Raw genomic sequence first — 14,598 nt, forward strand, 5'->3', positions numbered from 1 at the left:
TGTAGCTCAGCCCTGGGTTTGTTCAGCTCAACATTACCCCCTTGTGGGACCTAGGTGGAAATTCAGAGTAATGCCAGCTCCAGAGCAGGTAGGTGTCCTGGGGAACTCTTGGCTGTCGCTTAGGGCAGTCTTGCAGGCAAGAGATGCACATGTCCTAGAGAAGATGCAAGGTGTCTGAGAGCGTCCCACTGCTTGTGGCTGGTGTGAGGCACCTTCCTAAGCCCAAACAGTGGTTCAGTACTTGGAAAGTCCAACTTAGGATCATAGAATCATAGAATGGTCAGAGTTGGAGGGGACCTTAAAGATCATCCAGTTCCAACCCCCCTGCCCTGGGCAGGGACCCCTCCCACCAGACCAGGTTGCTCCAAGCCCCATCCAGCCTGGCCTTGAACCCCTCCAGGGATGGGGCAGCCACAGCTTCTCTGGGCAACCTCTTCCAGGGTCTCACCACCCTCACAGCAAAGAATTTCTTTCGGGTATCTAACCCAAATCTCCCCTCTTTCAGTTTAAAACCATTACCCCGCATCCTGTGGCTCCCCTCCCTGACCAAGAGTCCCTCCCCATCTCTCCTGTAGCCCCTTCAGGTACTGGAAGGCCGTTCGAAGGTCTCCCCGGAGCCTTCTCTTCTCCAGGCTGAACACCCCCAGCTCTCTCAGCCTGTCTTCACAGCAGAGGGGCTCCAGCCCTCGGATCATTTTCGTGGCCCTCTGCTGGACCTGTTCCACCAGGTCCATGTCCTTCCTGTGTTGAGGACTCCAGAGCTGGACACAGTAAGCACAGTAAACTTGCAGGGGAGGGAGTTTGTGTATTTTACCGATAAAGTGATGCAAAAGCTTTGACATTGTGAACAGACCTGTGTCTCTCTGCACGTTTGTCCTTTACTGAGCACTTCAGCACATTGAAAAGCAGTGGTTGTCTGGGCAGTTTGCAAATTAGGAACTCTTGTTAATGAGGAGTCTCTGAACTGTTTTCATTGTGGGACTCCTTGGTAAGCTTTGAAAGTGAAGTTAAGTTTAGTTATTCAGGGATTTGTTATCATTGACATACATTAGGTAGACTGTCAAGATGTGCTTCATACAGGAGTGTATAATGTAGGGTCATAAATCCTCTGAGTTGGTATAAACTGGAGCTAATGCTGGAAGAAGCAACCCCACATGCCCCAGGCCGTTGTTTTCCATCTCTGTCTTTCCTTGCTTCATGCCCACCCGGGCCACACGGTGAAGCAGTGGGGAAGGGAGTTCAGACCAACCTGCTATGGAGAATCACAGAATGATACGGGGTTGGAAGGGACCTCTGGAGATCATCTAGTCCAACCCCCTGCCAAAGCAGGGCCACCCAGAGCAGGTCCCACAGGAACGTGTCCAGGTGGGGTCTGAATGTCTCCAGAGAAGGAGACTCCACCACCTCTCTGGGCAGCCTCTGCCAGGGCTCTGCCACCCTCACAGGAAAGAAGTTCCTTCTCATATTTAGGTGGAACTTCCTATGTTCAAGTTTGTACCCATTATTTCTTGTCCTGTCCCTGGGCACCACTGGAAAAAGACTGGCCCCATCCTCCTGACACCCACCCTTTTGGCTCAACGTGTGGTCACCCTTAGCTGATACATCAAAGCACGAGGACGGAGAGTGGAAACTGGCCATGAATGGGGGATATGCAGGAGCTGGTGAGGGTTGGGTTGAGCCAGGGTGGGTTCCAGCTCTGGTTCAAGCCACACCCAAAAAAGTCTTGGTGTTTTGGATCTTTTCAAGCAGGAGAGAGTCGACAAAGGGATTGAGACTGATGGCTCAAACCTGAGCGGAGTGAGTGCCAAATGTGCCTGGGATGATCTCAGCCGGCCCCCAGAGGATGATGAAGACAGCAGGAGCATCTGCATCGGGACCCAGCCGCGGCGGCTCTCCGGGAAAGGTAAGAGGTCCTGGGCTGAGTCAGTGTCATGGCCTTTTGGCTTCCTTTCTGATGGGTCTGGGCAATGGGATGAGTCAAGCAGCATGTTGGGGTTCATAACAAGCACCACATTTACTGGAAAGCTTAGTATTTCTCAGGGGAGCAAAATGAATTTTGGTTTGGCCTCTTCGAGGAAGGCAGGAGAGCAGAGAAGAGATCTCTGCGTCGTTTTGTCTAAATGTTTCTTTTAGATTTTAGGCTATTTCTAATGTAAGTCTGCAAAGTTAAACTGGGCACTGGGTGACACCAGGACTGCAAAGACCTGCAAGGTGAAGCAACTGCATTTTCCCAGGCTGTGCTTCCTTTTTAACGTTGTCGCTTCTTGAGTGGCAAGTTGGACTGACCCTGCATGTTGCTGTAGCTGAACTCAAGTGATTCTTGCAAATACGGAACTCTGGAAAGAAGAAATAAAACATTGTGGAATTCCCCTTTGCAGTGAGATGCCATCTCAGGGTACAGATGTCATAGCTATTGCACATGTTTGAAATTATGCGTGTTCTCTTTCAAATGAGTGAAGTAACGTGAAACTTGAGGTCTTGAGACTTCCTGGAATTAACTATGGTTTCCACAGGAATGGTATCTTACTTGTTTTTAATTCGATGTTAAAAAAACCCCAATATTTAAATGCATATAGGGTTCCTTCTGGCTTCTAGGCAAATACTTTGAACTGCACTGGATCTAAAAAGGCTATTTTCCCTCAACTCTGCAAATGAAAAGCCCAAGACAGGTATACACGATGATATTTGTATACCTTTCAAATGATTTTGAAATCATTTGGGTATTTTTTTCTCTTTCTGATTCCCACATTTCTCAGAAAAAGATGAGGAAAATTCTAAGAAAGGTAGAAACCATCCTATTAAACTATTTGGCCATTAGACATTATAGGAAAATGAAAATGTAGAAAGACTGTGTCTGAACTGCATCATTTTGCAGTTCACTTTCAAATGTGAGCTTGAGGATAAAGTTTGCCCTGCATCAAATTCCTTTCTTTCGTGAATCTTATTGTAGATTAATGAACAGATTTGCAAAGCCGATTGCAAAAACTCAGCGACCTCCTTGGGCTCGTTTGGTAAAGGAACAAATTCCTGTTATGCCTAATGGGAAAAGTGACTTAGAGTGCGAAGGCTGGAAGTGGCTGTGAGAGCTGCAGAAACACCTCATTTATGAAAGGATACAAAACTACTCGGAATTTCCTCATCAGGAGGCCTCAGGCCCAAAGGTTCCAGCCCTCTGTGCCTGACACAACATCACAGCCCGAACGAAGAGAATTCAGGCTGACTTTATAAAGTGAAATAACTCCTCAGGTGCGGGAAGAGCCGTTAAGAATTCACTCTCAGCATCTCTTCATTTCTCTCTGAAGGGGAAGAGTTAAGATGAAACACACCATCGAAAAGGGCATTTTAAAAAGCTAACGTCTTCATGTGTCTGTGACGTTTCTGGGGACTCTAAATCATGTTTTTTAAAAAATTCTCTTTGCAGATACGGAGCAAATCAGGGAGACTTTGCGGAGAGGGCTTGAGATCAACAGCAAACCTGTTCTACCTCCAATAAATGCACAAAGACAGAACGGGTTGAACCACGACCGGGCACCGTAAGTTTCCTGGGGCACACTCCGATGGTGGGAGGAGGGAACCTGAAGAGCTCAGCGTGGAAAAAAGACATTAAAGCTGGGTGGGAAAAGACTTCATAAGGGGAGAGGAAAGCTAGCAGCAAATAGTTGCAAAGCAAGAGGGTAGAGGGAGAAGAGTTGTTCGAGTTGGGTTAATGGGCTAGTGCTCAGGAGGGCAGACTTTTAGAGGGATTTTAGACAAACCTTGCTCACGCAGAGTGGCTCTGATGGTTACGTAGGACCTGCTCCTCAGGGTGTAGTGTTTGAAATCAGACTGGACTGAGCCCTATAAAATAGACTGTGGCAAACAGTGCTATGGTATCCAAAGAGCTAGGTGGCCTAGATGAGCGTTCGTTGATATTTTTGCCTGAGCATTTTGTTTTCAGGCTCATAATTACAAACCTTTTGGTTAAAATGTTGATTTCTATTTTTTTCTAAAGTGACTTTGATCTTGCCTTGCTTAAGCAGGCAGGTACAGGCAGTAATTACATGCCAATACCACACTGGTCTCTAATAGTCTCTAGACTAACAGGTGATTTAAGCAGCCCAAGGTGGGCCTGTAGATCCTTCCACATCTGTAACTTTTGACTTAGGTGAATCTGCAGGAAATTACCTGTGGTTTCAAGCCATCTGCAGTATCTGCACTTCTGTCTTTTTGGGTTTCTTCCCTTCCCCTCTTAGGCTTATTTTAGTTGCTAGTTAAATGTCTTCCTCTCAATTTTAATGTTTTCATCTAAATGACACAGACAGGCATGTGTCTTTGCTGCAGTCTTTCATCTTGGTATTTCCTTTAGTTTCCGATTCTCCCATGACCATTTGTTCTTTCTTCTTCCAAGAGTAAAGATCATCATGAAATCAGCTCTTTCCTGTAGTACCAGGCAGGGACAGCATCCTGCCCTGTTTCAATTCCTATTTCTTTCTTGATTCAAGCATTTAATGAGAAAAATATTCCTCATACTTGGTGAGGATCCTGATGTTCTTTCTTGTTCCGTTTTGTGAGTGACTTCTGATCTGCCTTATGTAGGAATGTTTCTGAGTTGCCTAATCCTTTGGGGGAAGTATTATCTCAATTGCTGATGTTGTGTACTAATAAGTAATAGGAGATATTGGTGCTTATTTAAAAAAGGAAAAAAGAATCTCAAGCAGTTTTACAATTGCTTTAGGAATAATCTTACTTTTGCTATATAGTAATTATATGGAGCCAGATTCTGACCTGACTCAGGTTTTGAGTAGTATTTCCCTGCCTGAAGGTTGGTCCCATTGGACCATTGGCTGGTCCCGTTGGCTCCACTGAAAAAAATAAAATGATACCATCTGATTTGCACAAATCACACCCATCCTTGCAAGTCTCAGGACTATTGAGCAGGATTTCTCACGGATACTGGAGTCCTACATGAATCTGCATGCCCAGTGAAAGCTCGGAGTTCGCAGTGGTTGGGGACAACCAGAAATATTTGGGGTGCACATCAGGTCAGGGAGGCAGCTGATGGGTAAACCTTAATGCTGGGAGGCAGTTGTTGCGTAGATAAGAAAGCTTTGTGTTGTTCAGGGTAAGATAAACAGAGATAGGCTCAAGACGGAGTGGTGAAAGGTTAGCAGAGGTCTAAGATGGAGCACACAAATATTTACCTGGGTTTTTAACTGTTCTGAGACAGAGAGGAAGACAGGTCAAATTCAGAGCCTCATATCCGTGACAGTGCTCGTCGTTGCGTATCTCTTACCTGTAGCAGCTCTGCACCCACCCCACCTGAGGCCTGAGCGGTGGGAATGGCTGGTTCCCAGTGTTTGCCTCCTAGAAGATCAATACATTTCTCTGAGGTCTATAGTTACCACTGTGGAAACTGATAGCTGGGCTGTTTCTCCTTAACAGCAATTCAGTTAGGGAACAAGAGCTATCAGCTGTGTGTCTTGCCGGCCCTTACTCTTGTGATAGTATCGTGAGGAGAGCTCCTCAAGTTGAAAGCAAGTCCTAATACTTTCTTCTTCCATCTTACTGACTGCTTTGGGAGGAGTTTGGAAAAGGTATTTTTCTACTTGTGCAGTGACTTCTCTTCACAGGATCACAGAATGATATGGGGTTGGAAGGGACCTCTGGAGATCATCCAGTCCAACCCCCTGCCAAAGCAAGTCCACCCAGAGCAGGTTGCACAGGAACGTGTCCAGGTGGGGTTTGAATGTCTCCAGAGAAGGAGACTCCACCACCTCTCTGGGCAGCCTCTTCCAGGGCTCTGCCACCTTCACAGGAAAGAAGTTCCTCCTCTTGTTTAGATGGAACTTCTTATGTTCAAGATTGTGCCCATTTCTTCTTCTCCAATTCATGTAGCAGATACAGTGGGACTTGTTCAATGCATTGACCATACTAAGAGGGGTGGTTTGTGCTGGAAAGCAGTGCTTACTTACAACCTCTAACTAACTGGTACTTAAAACAGACTTTAGGAATAATCTTACTTTTGCTATATAGTAATTATATGGAGCCAGATTCTGACCTGACTCAGGTTTTGAGTAGTATTTCCCTGCCTGAAGGGTGGTCCCTTGGACCGCTGGCTGGTCCCATTGGCCCCACTGAAAATGGTTACTCTTACTGTGGCTAAAACTTATCAGTCAACGTATTTTCCAGCATGGTGTGGTACAGGTGAAGCAGAAGAGGAAGATCTTACTAGGTCTCAGCCTTTCTTAATGCACTGTCTCAGCATGTCTTACGTGTTTGAGTGAAGTTGCTCAATGTGCTATTAAGAACGCAGGCGTGATCTGGAGACTCATCTCCAGCTGCTGCAGAGGAATGTAACTCAGCTGTTCAGCTTTTGCATGTGGCAATAGATCTACATCCATGTTCCCTCCAGGTACCTGCAGGGGTGAAGGCTGAGACAGGAAAGGCACAAAACCCAGAGCAGATACAGTCGTTTCATAAGACTCAGAAGCATCCAAGATGAAGGACAGCTCTGCACACAGATCCAGTCCTTCTGGTGCGATCCTTGCTTGGGCTTGGTGGGGCTGGGGCTCAGTTCTGTCCTTCACTGTAAATCTTGTGTAATCAAAGGCAAGTCATTTAGCGATGGAGCTTCAGTTCTGAATCTATAAAATGGGACTAATAACAATGTCATCTTCTTGAGGCACCACAAGGATAAATATGTTAACGATTACGAGGTGCTGGCTGATGGGAAGCAGGCTTGTGTGTAATCATATCCTGCACTGTACACACCAGATCATAAAATATCAAACCCGTGGTTGGTTGCGAGGGTCCTGTGAATCACTGGTGCGTTAGAAGCTCCTCAGGAACTTGACAGAAACGCTTTGTTGGGGCATGGCAAATTGTTCCAAATCTACTTTCCATAGGGAGCAGTGCAGAACCCTAGGCCATCAAATTTGCACCCAGCTGACATTAGGATGTTGAAGTCTGACACAGACTCTAATGGCTTCGTGCAGAAGAGGAATGTGCTGTTTATTTATCATAGATTTGCAGCCACCAACTGCTTTCCTAGTAGCTTTCTTCCCTTTCTTTTATCCTAACCCTACCACCCACACGCAATAATCTATCAGGGTTTAAAGCAGACAACCTGTTCTGCATTCAGCAGCACAAAACTGTATCAGAAACGCTCAAACTTCCGAATATTTATTTGTATAAAATGCGCAGGATCCAGATTCCATACAGATTTCCCTCTCTTTGGGTAGTCAGAGTTTTCAGCACTTACACAAAAGCCTCGCATTGTTTGGTTGCAGATAGGGCTCGATTCAGAGTTCTGGCTCCAGCAAAGCACACACTTACACGTTAAGCATGCATATTACCAGTTGCTCACTGTCCCAGAGTCCTAAAAAAAAAACCCAAGTTCCTTTGAGAAAAAGCTGGTTTCTGTCAAAACCCGGTTGGGCAGCTGGAGTACTTTGATTCATTAGCGTTATTACTGTAGACTGTGTAGCCCTTTTTTCTCCTAAGGATATGAATAAAAGCACTCCTAATGCTTAAAACTGCATCGGACATCTGTTTCTCGAAATGACTGTTAGCTCAGTTTATAAGCAGCCATTAAATCAGTTCGTGCGCATTAAACAAAAGAACATGTAAATTAATCTTTGGAAACATGACTAATCATTTCGACCATAGGTAACATAATACTCTTGATTACTGCTTGGAAAAATGAGGCGTGTGTGAATACAAATGTACTTTACGGTGGCGAATGATTTATTTCTTGGGACCTACCAGCTTGGTAGGTGCTGCTCCGACAGACAGAAAGACAAGGCTCCCACTCTCCCAAACTGCTCAGGTACGGCAGGCTCTTACCAACGAGGAACACTCAGGTGTCAGACTAAACACTGCTGCTGTTAACACCTCAGCAGGCTGGAAGCTCCAGATCTCAAAGATCAGTGGCACTTGTGCAGTCTTTGCTTCATTCGCTCTTTAATTTCTTGATGTAATAAGTTCTGGGGCCGAGTCTTTAATTGTCCCTGGCAATTAGCTCTATGCTCTCCTGTGAGGTAGGTGAGTAGTATCTCCGCTTTACAGATGAGGACAGAAGAGTTAATTTGCCACGGCTGCAGTGAGAGCCAGAGTTGGGATAGGGGAATTCTTGACCTTTTTCACCCCTCAAGGGTCCCCTTGATCATGCATCATTGGCGAAAGTGATGTTTTTCTGCCCCTTGGCTGACTCAGACCGTTCCACTGCTCCTGTGAGCCGAGGCGTGCAGTAGGAACCCAGAGCTACCACGCTGCATTACTGCACATGTTGAGGATAAAATCATCGATAATTGCTACATTTCCCTGTGCCAGGATTCAGGTGATGCCCACGCGCATCCCCAGTGTCTGAAGGTGAGGCTTGAGTGGTGAAAAAAGGTCTCTGAAGGCTGTGTTACTTTGACAAGGCTTTTTCAGCATCTCTCTGCTGTTTATCGCTCTCCCCCTTCTCAAGAAGGATACGGCGCTGTGGTTCAACGTGCCCAATTCCCATATTTATGTCTGGGGTTCCTGGTCCCCTCATGCACAGTGGTCATTTGTCCAGGGACCCACAAGGGATGCCCCAGAGACCTCCAGTCCCATCTGCGTCCAATTTCCAGACAGAAAGACACAGGTTGAGTCCTGGGAAACCTGCACATCTGGTAGCTCTGTGCCCATGTGCTAATTCCATCCAGCCCTGAACGGTTTCCAGCTGTGCAGGGAAATGAAGGCAGGTTCTTGGCAAACAGAGGAGGGAACAACCCTCAGGCAGGTGGGGCTGGCAGGACTGTCCTGGCTGTGACCTTCAGGTGCTCTGCACCCTGAGCATCTCAGGCTGTTCCCCTTCCCTTGTTGGGGAGAGGGAGGAGTGGTGTCACTCCAGAAGTGACACTCTGGAACCCCCAGGCTGTCACAGGTTTGGAGCACGTGAGCAACTTGCAGGACTGGAGTCCACTGCCCATGTAGTTCCTCTGACTCGATAAACAGGGCTTGCTGACTTCTCCTTTCAGTGAGCAGCACGGGGTTAATGCACGTTAACGAGCTCCAAGGAGCAGCGTTTCTGAGGAGGCTCTGAGGGTAATACCAAGATGTAAGGATGAAAGCCAACCCCATCCTGGGCTGCATCAAAAGAAGCATGGCCAGCAGGGCCAGGGAGGGGATTCTACCCCTCTGCTCTGCTCTGGTGAGACCCCACCTGGAGTGCTGTGTCCAGCTCTGGAGTCCTCAGCACAGGAAGGACATGGACCTGGTGGAATGGGTCCAGCAGAGGGCCACAAAGATGCTCCGAGGGCTGGAGCCCCTCTGCTGTGAAGACAGGCTGAGAGAGCTGGGGGTGTTCAGCCTGGAGAAGAGAAGGCTCCGGGGAGACCTTATAGCAGCTTTCCAATATCTGAAGGGGCTACAGGAGAGATGGGGAGGGACTCTTCATCAGGGAGGGGAGCGACAGGACAGGGGTAATGGTTTTAAATTGAAAGAGGGGAGATTTAGATGAGATACCAGAAAGAAATTCTTTGCTGTGAGGGTGGTGAGAGCCTGGAAGAGGTTGCCCAGAGAAGCTGTGGCTGCCCCATCCCTGGAGGGGTTCAAGGCCAGGCTGGATGGGGCTTGGAGCAACCTGGTCTGGTGGGAGGTGTCCCTGCCCAGGGCAGGAGGGGTTGGAACTCGATGATCTTTAAGGTCCCTTCCAACCCAAACCATTCTATGATTCCATGTAGGATTCGCTTCGAGGCGAGTCTGCACTTTGCTTCTCCCAGTTGCCCTGGGTTTTGGTTGCTGCTTTCCTTGGGCGGAGGGGAGCTGTTGTCTGTGTAGCTGGTTTCCTGTCTTCAGTTCTTGGAGGCAAATTTTTACATAAAGGGGAGCATTTCAGCGTTCTCTGAAACTGTCTAGTTCTGGCTAGACTTTCTCATCCTGCAACCGCTAAGCACTAAGTTTCCAATCCAGCCCTGCTTATTTAGGCATGCTCTCTCATCCAGACGCCATTCAGTGGTGTCTTGCTTGAGTCAGGAATGCTGAATGGGGGGAGGCAATATCCTTTAGGGAGTGTCTCTCAGCATGAGGCTGAGTGCTGGGTGACAAGCCTGCGAACTAGAAAAGCAAATGTCTGGAAAACCAGTGTCAGCTGAAGTGCAGAGCGGTCACCGCGCTAATAATTTGCACTTCTGCATAGCTTTCCCCATCTAAGAATCCAAAAGTGCTTTGCAAACATTGACTTAATCTTTGCAACGCCCCTAACGTGGAAAAACGTCTCGGTTTTACAGACGGGGGAACCTGAAGCATAAAAGGAGTAGTTTGACTTCGCCCGGGGGTCTGCGGGGTGCCGGTGGCACAGCCTCAATCTCTGGGTCCCAGCTCAGCTGCAGGTCTGGGACGGTCTGGCCCTTGCCAGCACTGACAGTAGTCATTGTGCAGCTTTCCAAAGGGATATGTGAGTGGCAAGAAGATTGTTGCTACTGGCATTGTCCTTCGAGCCCTTCCGTGCCAGGAAATGCACATAAAACATCTCCACCGGCCGGTTGAACTGGGATGATGAGCACCCAGGTCTGGAGCACTCAAGCCAGCCTTGTCTGGCTGTGACCACAGCAGGAGCTGTGTGACCGTGTCCTCCCCGTTCCTGCACGTCTGTGACGTGTCCCACAGCTCTGTGTGCCAAGATGCTCCGGGCTCTTTCCCACAACTGCTGCTTTGCCCTTCAGGGGAAACTGTGGGAAAGACAACTGGAAGATTGCCGGCGCTTAAGTGATCTTTGACCATATCTTCATTAGGGAGTGAGGAGGTTGGAAATAGCCAGGGAATAGTTGGGAAGGGAAGAAAGGAAATCAAAATATATTAAAAAGCAAAAGAGGTCCAACCTTTCTTTCCCAGCTGTGTAAGCTTGCATTTGGTAACTCGTGGTCCTTGGGGTTTGTACTAAGGAAGCCAGGAGCAGTGATGGTAACTCAGGTTGGTGATGCAGTGGGCACCCACCCCTTCAAAGAGCCCCTGCCATGGCCAGCTTCCAACAGCGTGTCCTTTGGGAGTGACTTCTGGTACCTGGGAGGGAACTGGGGAAATGCAGCAAAAATATGTTCCGTGTCAGCGACAGAGCTTGGGAAGGGAACCGAGACCTCCTTCCGTGACAGATCCATGAGATCAGGCGCTCTGATCATAAAGCAAAACGCAAATGCAAGAATAAATAAGCCTTTCTTAATCCGATCAACCTGGTTATTCTTGAATCCCATAAAATAACTGCCAGTGGGGTTGCTCGAGATTGCCATAAACATGACTTATAAGGAGGGGACATCCACACTTTGCGCAACCCGGTGATTGCCTTGGCCATTTTCCAGGATCCCCAGGGGCTGCTTGCTAATTGGCATAAAATTAAGCAGGTTGCAGCCACCCTCATCTTTAATACAAAGAGAGGGCCCCCGGGAGGCTGCAGGTTCCAGCGTGTGGCCGCTCACATCACGGAGGAGCACAGCACGCCGGGACTTGTAGTCTCCTCGGGCCCTTTCTCCCTGCTGACAGAAGTCTGGGGAAGCTGCAGGCCACATGGGACCCCTTTGCAATGGTTTGACCACCCACTCTCAGAGAAAAAAAAAAAAAAAAAAAAATAAAACAAACCCCAGATATGGCTTTGGTTAAGTTCCTGGACTGTTAATCAGCATTCACGAGATTTAAAAATAAATAAAAAAACCAACAAACATCATTTCCTCCGTCTCTTCTCCGCCCAGCAGCAGACTACTGGTAGAAACCAAAGCTGGAAAAAAAATAGTTGAAAGTCAGCTAAAGTCACCTTGGTAACTGCAGCAATGCACTTGCCCAGAACGGGAGACATCAAACCCAACTACAAACAGCTTTAAAGAAACAAAAAAGAATGTAATCATCTAAAGAATTAATCTGACAACTGCCCACGTTTACACCTCCCACAAGCTCCCAATCAGAGGGAAATGCACTTTAATCTCCTCCAACTCCCCTCCAGTTTCACAAAACACGAGATGTGCGGTCCTTAAACTGGGGCATTTCCGGCACGCTGCTTCCATTTCAATCTCCTGCCTTTCCCAGTGCAGCAGCCCTGGCTTTTGCAGACTTGTTTTTTCTGGACACTGAGAAACATGAATTATTTTTTTTTTTTGGTGTGTGTGTGTGGGTTGGATGAAGTATTAAATCTGGAATAGACAAAGTTTGCAACATTTTACGTGATAGTCAGCTAGATCTTAGTCATAACAAATAAAACTCCACTGGCTTTTGCTGCTGATTTATTTGGTGATGGGGTGGAGGAAGCAAAGGCTTAGGAGTAACGGACAGTCATAAAAGCAGAGATGTTAGTGTTAGAAAGCAAACTTTTTCTACATTTTCTTCTGAGGCTGAAAAGTACAAGCTGTGGATGGCAGCCTGGCTTACAACATGAAGTTTTTGTTAACAGCAACCTAAAAGTCCTGCTGACCCTTCATCTGGGCCGTCACCCTTGGGAAGGGTCAGCACATGGATTTCCATTCCCGATGGAAGAATTTTAATGGGTCTTGCTGAGTCCCTGTGTCGTGAGACATGTTCCAGGGTCTGAAGGTGATGGCACTGTGGCCTTGTGTTATCGGCAGCCCACGGCGTGTCCAGAAGTGCCCACCACACAAGGCTCTGGTTTAGAAAGATGCAGCTTGGAGAGAAGGTTGTTTGGTTTCTGCTGTTGGAGTTTTGCCCTTAACTTTAAATAGCTGAAACTGTGTGAGCTCCACTAAAGGGAAACAAGAAACACAGAGACCGTGACTGTTTTGGAAAAGTTTTGTGGAAAGGATTAATAATTTCATGTCATTCAAAGTATTAACTACCATTTTGCTTCACTCCTTCACCTTTTTGACAGAAGGGCTGGTTACTTATTAATGTGAAGTCATAATTATTGACAGCCCTAAAGTCATGACAGTTCCGTTTGATAGTTACACATTAGTCAACATCTTCTCTTGAGCGTGTAATGACAAACAGCGTTTGCTGGTTTTAATAAGACTTAGAAAGCTTTGCCCCTTGCCTCCAAAATATTGTCGTCATTCCTATTATTGCATTAACATCCGGAGGCTCTTTCCCCTCAGGACGGCGGCCCCATTGTGCTAGCAGCTGTACTGGCTGGTGTGGTGGAAACCCAAAAACCCACCTTCAGCTTGGGAGGGGTGGCGGTTTGGAAGCCCAAGGGTACGGGGAACCATCCTACGTCTGTCTGTCTGTCCTTCCCAAGCAGGAACCATAGAACCACAGAATATCCTGAGTTGGAAGAGACCCCTGAGGATCATCAAGTCCAACTCCCGCCTCTGCACAGGGCGATCTAAAAGTTAAACCCTGTATTTACCCTACAGCAGCGATTGCCTGCGTTATGGGACGTGCCCACCTCCAGGTGGGAAGGGCACAGTCTCTTGTCGGTGGCAATAACGGATCCGCTCCAGGGTGCCTGGACTCTGGAACTGCATTTAAGGAGCACAAGCTTATGGGGCTGCTTGAAAATCTTGCTAATGGCTGAGCCTTTGGGTAGGGATTGATAAATGAATGATTGGAAGCCTTAGACCACAGGCTGACTTTCCCACAGCTCACTGTGTATATAAGATCTGATAAGGAAGTTGAGGCCGAAGCTTAGCTTAAGGTCAACTGATCATTAATCAAATGTAACTGCACTTCTCAGGTAATCAGCCTGCAAAATGCTGGCCCACTCCTGCTCTTTGAAGACCCCACCTACAAAGAGCTGTAAAATGTTTGCTGAAAGTAGATTAAACACAGCTTTAAGTGCCACCTATAGACTACAAAGCGTGTTGTGTCTTTGCTCCGGGGTTAACCCACCAGCCTGACACTCTGCTGACTGTCAGTCCACCAGCCCACCCGGGGCAGAAGCTGTATCCTGACCTGCCGTGTCCTTGCTGGGTCCATTACTGCTTTTGTGTGTTGCTAAGGCAGGACACCAGGCAGGTTTTACAGTTTTTATCTCGCAGGGAGCTGAGCAGCTCTGATTTTTTTATTTTTTTTTCCTGCATGTCTCTGACCTGGCCACGCGGAGTATTTGCAGGAAGGCACCGTGAGGTATCAGAGTTGAGCTTAGTACCCTCATTTCGGAGTGGGCAGCCCAGCAGCCCGGGTGAAAAGCTCACCTGGGAGCAACCTGGCAGAAGCAATAGGCTGCTGGGCTTTGGAAGCCACGCTGAACTGTATTACTATGTGTGTGGTGGATGGGAGTAATTTTGGGACAGCACCCAAATGTAAAATCAAATAGATGTGTGATCTAAGTCAGCTCGTGAGGGTCAAGCTGTTTCTTTACAATCATTTCCAGATGTACGTTAAAGGTGGCTCCGCTTGGGTGGAGGAAGGATCCAGGCTTGTTTTAACAGTGTTCCCAAGTGGAGCTACAGCCCAATAGCCTTGTTTGGCTTTTGCTGTGTCTGGCGTGATGGAACCACATCGCCATGTGGCATCTTTGGTGATCCTGTGCTATAGAACTATCTGAACAAAGTCTTGGCCTCTGTTAAGTGCACGTGGAATGCCAGGTGACAAAACCATAAACCACATATCAGACACATTCCATCAATCCATGTCATCCGCAAAAATCATAGCCCCCCCCCCCCCCCCCCCTTCCTTCTTTGTGTTGCTCCTCCAAGATAGGGGTCCAAGTGCTGC

General features: G+C 47.5%; 1 protein-coding gene across 2 annotated transcripts in view; it reads left to right on the forward strand.

Moving 5' to 3' along the window:
• Positions 1-14,598, forward strand: part of SUFU (suppressor of fused homolog (Drosophila)) — a 98,074-nt gene that overhangs the window by 61,731 nt on the left and 21,745 nt on the right. Inside the window, exons 6-7 of one of the 2 annotated variants that reach the window (XM_014959155.1) lie at positions 1,747-1,903; positions 3,422-3,533. In XM_014959155.1, coding sequence (XP_014814641.1) covers positions 1,747-1,903; positions 3,422-3,533 — 269 coding nt within the window. The remainder of the gene's footprint in view (positions 1-1,746; positions 1,904-3,421; positions 3,534-14,598) is intronic. The other variant, XM_014959164.1, reaches the window with a different exon arrangement.

The sequence above is a fragment of the Calidris pugnax genome, unplaced genomic scaffold (assembly GCF_001431845.1).
Source record: "Calidris pugnax isolate Ruff unplaced genomic scaffold, ASM143184v1 scaffold4, whole genome shotgun sequence".
In the NCBI taxonomy this organism is placed as follows: Eukaryota; Metazoa; Chordata; class Aves; order Charadriiformes; family Scolopacidae; genus Calidris; species Calidris pugnax.